We start from the raw sequence: 8,577 nt of genomic DNA, 5'->3' as shown, positions 1-8,577 counted from the left end.
GCCCAGAGTTGTGAAATGACATGGCTGATTCAGAGGATCTGCTGGTATGGGGAATGACACATGACAAAGACAAAGAGGCAAGTTGCAAATAAGTTCTGAAGGGTCCTGTCTACTAGCAAGTTCAGACTTGATACTGTGGAAGCAAGGGAGGTGGTTATTGCCCAGGACAGTGTGACAGAATCATAGTTGTTTTTTGAGACTATTAAAGAGAAGAGATTCAGAAGAAGAACTGGTAGGGAAGACAGCTAAGAGACTGTGCATTAGGGCAGGACAGAGAAAAAATTCAGACCTAAGACACAGGTAGGGGAGATAGACTGAGGAAACGACATTCGAGCAACGTTTCTGCAGTAGAACTGACAGAGTATGGATGGTGATCAATTGTTTTTGGAGGGTGAGAGAGAGGGAAGAAGAGGATGACTCATGTTTCCACCTTGAGAAACTGATTGTGTGTTGATGCCATCAGCCCAAATAAGGAGCAAAAAAAGAGGAGCAACTTTGGGGAAAGATGGTAAGAGCAGGTATGAACACACTGAATTGATGAGTCTGAGGGACCCCCCAGGTCAAATTGTTTAATAGGCAGCTGGAAATATGAATTTGACCTCTGAGCTAGAGACGAATCTGGAAAACCCTGGCATACAGATACTATTCGAAAACATGATAGTGGATAAGGTCACCTAGAAAGAGTATGTAAGAAGTAGAAAACATAAGCCTAAGGAACTTGAACATGTAAGGGCTATGTAACGAGAAAGAAGGTGACGGAGGAAAGCATGAAGGAAGTTTAGAAAAGTAGAAGGAGAACCAGAAGTAACTGAAGATGGTGCTACTCTGGGGTGCTGTGTCAATAAAGCACCATGAAGTTGGACAGAGTCAGTATCGACCTTAATTTCTACATTTTCCCCCAACTCAAAGCCAGGACTAATGAGCTGCCACCTAAAGACTAACTCCTTTCCCTTTCTGTGTGTCAGTCATAGTAGGCTTAGCATCAAGTTGGCCTCATTGCCATGCTACCTGAACTGGGTTTCTGTTTTAATGCTAGTCCTGACTCCCTGTCTTTGCTCAAGCTCCTGTAAAGAACCCCTGTGTTTCAATCTCTTTCCTCAATATCCCTGTCCCTGGAGCATGAGTCCTTCTCTAGGATCCTAAGACACAAATCTTGTCTCTCGGAGTCCAGGTTTATCTATTTCCTGGTGTTAAAATCCTGAGCTGCCCTATCTGTCTGTCCTCACTCACTTATCCTGTCAATGCCTGGAATTATCTTGCCTTGCTTATAATTCCTAGGAACATCTGGGTGGTGTTTGGGTAGCCCCTGCCAGCAAATAAGTCACTGATAAACACTCTCATTTTACTACAGTATACTTTTAGCTACCATTCTGTAAAAGTGCTATTCATTCATTCACCAAATTCCTTCATTCAGTGCATGCCATTTGATAACTCCTGGGTGCCTCCTGTGCCCCAGGCATTGTTGTAGGTGCCGATGATGCAGCAATGAACAAAACAATGCACCTTCCCTCGTGGGGCTTGTGATCTAATGGGGAGGACAGATAAACAATTTAAGTGCACAGTGTGCCAGACAGAGAAAAATCAAACCGCCTACAAGGAATAGGGAGGCTAGAATGGAAGGAGGGGGTTGCTGTTTTACGATGGTGATCAGGGAAGTTATCACTGAGAACATGAGCTTGAGCAGAGACCCAAAAGAAGTGAGAGAGAGGCGTGAAAAAGTAGGAGTGAGCCCCACTGGTATTTAGGGGCTAAGTATTCCAGGCAGTGGGAATTGCAAGGGGAAAGGCCCTGCAGCTGCCCTGCGGCTGACTTGGCCGGATGTGCTAAAGAAATAAGCACTGCCTTGTGGGTAGAAATGGCCAGAGGGCAGGAGGCAGGGGTAGGAGGCAATCATGAAGAAACTCTGGTTATTAAAAATCTTTTGACTTTTATTCTGAGAAAATGTAAGCATTTAGTCAGAAAAGTTGACGCGATCTGTCTTCCATTTTGGAAGGAACATTCTGTGCTGAGAGTGGTAGATAGTAGAGGATCAAGATCAGAAGCTGGGAAACTAGTTAGTAGGTAAAAACAACAATTCGGAAGAGAGATAAGGGTGGCCTGGACCAGGTTGCTTGTGGTGGGAGTGTGAAAAGTAGTTGGATTCTGGATAAAATTTAAAGGTAGGACATGTTCTGATGGCTCAGATATGCTCTAAGAAAAACAGAAGGATGACCCCAAGGTTTTTGGCGTGAGCAATTAGAATAATGGAGTGCTGTTTACTGAGATGGGGATTAATGAGACAGGGGAGGTGAATTTTGGACATGTTAACTTTGGGATGTTTATGAAGCCATGTCCTGAGCAGGTGGGGGGAGGATCTCGTGTGCCATGGGAGGGCTTGGCCTTAGATGGGAGAGTGGGGTGTGGACACCCCATGTAGTTGAAGGGAAGGTGAGGTCTACAGGGACAGATGCAGAGTGACTGGAAAAAGTTGCTGTGACAACCTGTGGAAGCTTTCCTGTAACCGCTCCTATTTTCTCAGCGAATTAGGAAGCCAGGTCAGCAGCAGAAAATGAGGATAGGAGAGAAGGCGTGAGGAGGCTTCAACACAGAGGAGAAGGTGTGAAATAGTCTTCTAGGACAGTGTTTTTAAATTTCAGCTCATGACCTAATCATGGGTCTTAAAGTCAACCTAGTAATTTGAGATCAGTTTAGTGATTCAAAAAAGTAAATAGAATTTAAACACAGAGTTCGTTGCACATATTAAGAGTAAGGATTGCTTAATAAGAGCTTTGTTTCAGGTGCATGTGTGAATGTGTGTGTTCTGGGTTGTAGCAAAAATATTTTTAAAAGCAGTGGCCCAGGACAGTAGGAGGAAATGAACAAGGGACTATCAAGTAAGTCAGGAACTGAGTTAATGGTCAAATAGTTAATATATTTTCATGTGAAAAAGATTATAATATAGACTCTTAAGAACCTGACATTGGATCTGCCTGAGGGCCACAAGCCCTCCCCACGGCCCACCCATCCCCACCCCGACCCCCACTATAGGAAACCTTTCTGTTTCAATATTTTCAATGGTGGGAGCTCATCAGCTTAAAAATTTTAGAATTCACAATAACTTTTCTCTCTATAAAAAATGGGACCCTCACAACACTCTCTGAGATGTTAAAGGAATAAGTAGAAGATCGCAGAGTTGGCCTTTGGAATTTGCTGTACTGAATATGAAGTTTGACCTCATTACATAATTCCAAACTTGATGGCTTTTCTCCATTTTGGAGAGCTCTAAGTCCTTTAAAACAAAACCAGTATCAGAACACCAAGAAATCTTTCTGTTAAAACTTTAGCCAAGAATGGCACCACTTGGCTTTTGAATATATCGATCTCTCTCCTCCCCACATTGCATCAACTGCAATTTTAATGCATGATTGAGCTAAGTTTTGTGCCTCTATTTTCTCCCTGTTTCAAGATTTGCTGTTGGATCTGCAGATGATTCCAATCAAATATAACTTTACTTAGGAAAAAATTCATTCACTTTTAAGACTTTACATGCCTCAGTTGTTGAAATAGTTTTTCCCGTAAAACACATTAACAAATAATAGTTAAGAATATGTCAATAGGTGCTGTGAAAATGGCCATTTATATTCTTAATTCTAATGAGCTCAGGTTATTTGCTAGACATTGTAATTTAGAATAATAAAAGTACTTTTCCAGTTCTATATTTTGCTTGTTAAAAATGGTTTTGAGATTATTAACTCGAACCAATTTTGTATATACTTGACCAACTTCTGAACCATTTATGAGTTTTCTTTTAAGTACTTTTTCCTTATTGTAAAGGCAATATCAAATAGTTCATTAGATAGGATATCAGACATAAACATTATACATTAAACGTATTTTCCTCTTGCAATGTTGTTCTCTTTCTACCGTATTTATTCTGATTTATATATAAATTTGAAACACTGAAGTAACAAAAGCAGAAATGAAATTTAATTATTTTATGAGGACTCATAAAAAGGTACACTCTGCCTACACTAGTAAGAATGTGCTAATTTATAACACTATTTAGTCTTAGTCCGGTTGTAAATCAAAATCAAGTAGAATCTGAATCCACTTTCTGTTGCTTTGGGGATTCGTTTATGTTCCAGGACTCTCTCAGTAGTTTCACTTCTCTAAACGCCAAGAAAAAGTTAAAATTGCAAAACAGAAACATGAAATCCACATCTTCTTACATAGTAAGGACCACTCTGCTATTCGCTACCTAGACACATATTTTTATTTTTTCTCTATGTAAAATGTTTTTTGAGAAAGTACATACACAGGATTAGTTCTCTTCTATTGCTTCCGAGAGAGCTCTACCATGGAAAGCTCTCTCCCCTCCCATTTTGCAAGCCTCAACAAGTCTGTTGCTGAGTCAGAACTTCCTTTTTTCCCTGATGTGAGAAATCTTTCTCCCTTGAAAATTCATAAAGCTTCGGAAATGTTTAAATTAGAGTCTCCCTGGAGGGAAGGGGCGGGGATGCCAGAATGAATGTGGTGGGGAGGAGTCCCACCCACAGCAGCCCGGATGATAGCACATTAAATGCTTTTACGAAGTAGGAGGACTTGGAGCAGGCCCAGGGTTACCATGGGAGCTCGCTTCGGAACCCATTATGGGCATATACGTGTGTAAATAACCACACGGAGCCGTGTTAGGTTCCAGGGACTTTGTTCCTCATTAATGAAGTGAAAATGTTTGGTATACAGCCGGGGCTTCATGTTTACCCTACAGAAAACACCTTCACGCAGCTGCAGGAAGGAGCGTGACAGCACGCAGCAAGAGAGGCTAAAAACGGAAACAAGCCTGAGAAGGCGCTTTCTAGGGCGACGAGGAGGGCTCCAAGTCGGGGACCCAGGGTGCAAGCGGTGAGGGGCGAACCGCTCGGCGGTGTGCAAGGCAGGCAGAGCCCGCACCGGCCAGCTGGCCAAAGGACCTCCGTGCCGAGCCGGGACGGCGGGAGGGGCCGGGGTCCCCGCTCCGCTCGCGCAGGGCAGGCCGCGCCCGGCCGCCTTGGCTAGGAGTCGCTCCCCGTCGGCTCCCCGGCCTCAGTTTCCCCCGTACACCAGCCCCGCCCGGGGAAGTCCCTGTCGCGGCGGTCGGGCCTCCAGTGACTGAGGGCGGGGCGGAGGTGACAGAATGGAGGCGGGGCCGCGAGGGCGACGGGGCGGAGGGTGAGAGAGCGCGTGCGACCGAGGGCAGGCTTTCAGCGGACCCCGCGCGGGGAGGGGCCGTTGCCCAGGAACCGTCCGCGCCGCCCGCGCGTGCTCGCCCTTGTGCGCGCGCGCCCGGCGCTCAGAGCCCAGTTGGCCGCCCGCCTCCCTAACCGGCCTCTCTCTTTTCCCTGGGCGCGGGAGGGGCCCTAGGAGACGAGCCGCGCGCTCCCGCGCTCCCCCGCCCTCCCTGGAGCGCGAACGCGCCCCCGGCCTAGCCTGCATATTAATAAGGGGCGGGATGGGGGGCGGGGCAGCGGGGGCGCGGCGGCCTCGCGCCCGCGCGTGCCAGGACGCACCGCGGGGGGCGGCGCGATTGTGAGGTGGTGCTGACGCACGTTCCGGGGTTCTTAAGCGGCGAGGGCGGCGGCGGCGGCGGTGGCGCCCGAGCCGGTCTCGGGAGGCGGCGGTGGCCGCCAGGAGGGGTGGCGGGGCTGAAGTCGGTGCCCCTGGCTCAGTCACGGTGTCCCTCTCTCACTGACTCCCCCTCCTTCCACCACGGCCGCGCCGCCCCAGATCTGGCGGCTTCCTAGGCGGGGCAGCGGACGGGGCGCGTCTGCTCCCGCCGCCGCCGGCCCGATAAATGAGGGACTTCGGGTTTGGGGTGCTGCGGACAGCCCCGCTCCGAAGCAGCAGCCCCAGGTCCCTGTTCAGTGGCGGGGCGTACTGTGCCTACGCCGCGGGGCCCGCCGCGGCCGCCGCCCCGCTGCCCTCCGCCACGCCCTTCGGCCCGCTCTCGCCGCCGCCGTTGCCTGTCACCGGCTTCTCGGAGGGCGCCTCCCCCTTCTCTATCCCCCTCGGCTGCGGCGGCGCGGGCAGCTCGGCCGCCGGCGCTTCCTCTTCCTCCCCGTTCCTGGCGCATCAGCAGACCATGCAGGATGAGCTGCTGCTGGGGCTGACACAGCAGCCGGCGCGGCCGCTCTCGGGGGCGGCGGCCGCGGAGAAACTCCCCAACCACCACCCCGGCGGCGGCACGAACGCGGGTGTGACCCACCTCCTCCCCTCCCAGGACTTCAAACCGAGTCTGCACCACCCCTCCTCCTCCTCCGCCTCCTCCTGCTGCTGCTGCCGCACCTCCTCCCCGCAGGACTTCAGTAAGCGGCAGCAGCAGCAGCTGAGCAGCCAGAAGAGGAAAGAGTTCAGCCCTCCCCACCTTCCCCACCCTCCGGACTCGAAGCAGCCGCCGCTCCACTGCCCCGGCCGGTTCAGCCCGCCGCCGCCGCCGCCCAGCCCGCTCCTCCAGCCGGCGCAGCTCGCCCAGCGCCCGCAGCAGCAACAGCAGCAGCAGCAGCAGTTCAGCCTCCCGCATCCGCAGCACCTCCCGCCGCAGGACTTCGCCCCGCGGCAGCGCCCGGCCGACCTGACCCCACTCCCGCAGCTCCAGCCTTCGCCGCCCGCAGCCCCGCGGCGCCGCCACGGAGGCGCGGGCAGCCCTCGCAAGAGCCCGGCCGCGGGTGAGGGCAGCGCCGCCGAGCCCCCCAATGCGGGCTTGGCCCCTTCGACGCCGCCGGTGAACCCCGCGCCGGGCTCCATGGAGTCCCCCAACCACCCTCTGCTCAACAGTCCCAGTAACCTCCTGCCCGGCGGGGCGCTCGGCTCCGGCGCCTTCAGCAGCCTGCAGAGCCCGGACCTTCCGCACCCGGGCGGCGGCGTCGGCAGCGGGGGCGGGGGGCCCCCCGGAGGCGGAGGGGGAGGCGGCTCCGCGTCGCCGCCGCCGCCGCTGCCCGGCTTCGGCACCCCCTGGTCGGTGCAGACCGCGTCGCCGCCGCCCCAGCCCCAGCCGCCGCCCCAGCCCCAGCCGCAGCCGCCGCCGCCGCCCCAGCAGCCGCCGCAGCCGCCGCAGCCCGGCTCGTCGACTGCCACCCCGGGCGGCGGCGGCGGCGGCGGCGGCGGCGGCTCGCTCAGCGCCATGCCGCCGCCCAGCCCCGACTCGGAGAACGGCTTCTACCCCGGGCTGCCGTCGTCCATGAACCCGGCCTTCTTCCCGAGCTTCTCGCCCGTGTCCCCGCACGGCTGCGCGGGACTCAGCGTGCCAGCGAGCGGCGGCGGCGGCGGCGGCGGCGGCTTCGGCGGCCCCTTCTCGGCGGCCGCGGTGCCCCCGCCGCCGCCGCCCGCCATGAATTTACCTCAGCAGCAGCCCCCGCCGCCCGCGGCGCCGCAGCAGCCGCAGAGCCGGAGGTCGCCCGTCAGCCCGCAGCTCCAGCAGCAGCACCAGGCGGCGGCCGCCGCCTTCCTGCAGCAGAGGAACTCCTACAACCACCACCAGGTACGGCGGGCGGCGGCGCCGCGGGGCCGGAGGCCGGGCTCGGCCCGGAGTGGCCCGAGAAACGGCGATGAGGGCTGCCTGCCTCAGTGAGCGTGGGACGGGGAGGGCGGACCAGGGTGACAGAGCTCGGGACAGCAGTCCCGGCGGGGCGGCAGGGCCATGGGGGGCTGAGGCTCCGGAGGCGAGTTCGCGCTGGCAGCCCAGGCCGGGCGCCCCTTCGAACGCCCCGGCGCGGCGGTGGGGGCTGGGGCAGGGCCCGAATGGCGCCGGGCCCGGGGGCGCGGGCGGGCGCGGCGCCTCTCCCGTCCCTTGTAGCCGGCGGCCCCTGGCTGGGAGGGCCGCTGTCGGGGCGCCTCGAGCCCGGGAGACGCGGTGAGGCCGGGCTGGGCCGGGGCCGGCGGGCTCGAGCGGCGGCCTCCGAGGGGCGGCGGGGGCAAGCGGACTTGGGGACCGCAGACGGGGTGTGTGGGGAGCTCGTGACTCTTCCTCGACGTCCGAGGAGGGCACGGGCCGAAAGGCTTTTTGCTTTCGAGTTTGCTGCTTACTTGGCCAGCGAGGACTCTAGCCGGTCAAGCGGTGGCCGGCCCAGCCCGGCCCGGCTCTGCCCGGGGAGCCGGCGTCGGCGGAGGAGCCGCCCGGCGCGCTCCCGCCGACCTTCCTCCCTCCTGGGCTCGGTGCTCCGAGCTGTCAAAGGACTCGCGAAAAGAAAGTGCGGAAACTGACACTCTCTAAGATTCAGTTTCTGTGGTTTTTAATGTTTGGGTGATATGTTCTGGGTTTTCAAGCAAAACTATACTTGAACTGGGGTTAGTGTGTTACCTTGAAGAGAAGACGCTAGTACATTTTTTGGTGGTCTTAACCTTTTCTTGAATTGTGGGGTGTCTGTGTTTTAAGTGGGTAATGTAATCATGAAATAACACCGGGCAGGGTTGTTTTTTATTCATCCGGGTCCTTTTTGATTCAAGCTCTGTTTTGTTATGCCCTCACTACAACGTTTGAGTGACCGCTGGCTTGGTTAACTGACATTGAAAGAGTGTCTTGTCCTTTTTTGATCTGGTCAGCGTTTATTATAGTGATCATTTTGT

At 55.2% G+C, this 8,577-nt stretch overlaps 1 protein-coding gene across 6 annotated transcripts in view; it reads left to right on the top strand.

The window, feature by feature from the left end:
• The first annotated feature begins 5,091 nt into the window (after positions 1-5,091).
• The window catches only part of CPEB2 (cytoplasmic polyadenylation element binding protein 2), a 69,127-nt gene continuing 65,641 nt past the window's right edge, over positions 5,092-8,577 (top strand). For 2 of the 6 annotated variants that reach the window (XM_070506216.1, XM_070506214.1), the window contains exon 1: positions 5,096-7,492. In XM_070506216.1, coding sequence (XP_070362317.1) covers positions 5,810-7,492 — 1,683 coding nt within the window. In that variant the 5' untranslated portion in view covers positions 5,096-5,809. Of the gene's footprint in view, positions 7,493-8,577 lie in introns of all 6 variants that reach the window. The other 4 variants (XM_070506215.1, XM_044767814.2, XM_070506217.1 and 1 more) reach the window with 4 other exon arrangements.

Source organism: Equus asinus, chromosome 3 (assembly GCF_041296235.1).
Source record: "Equus asinus isolate D_3611 breed Donkey chromosome 3, EquAss-T2T_v2, whole genome shotgun sequence".
Lineage (NCBI taxonomy): Eukaryota > Metazoa > Chordata > Mammalia > Perissodactyla > Equidae > Equus > Equus asinus.
Note: the sequence above shows the minus strand (reverse complement) of the source record. Positions and strands in the feature narration are given on the sequence as shown.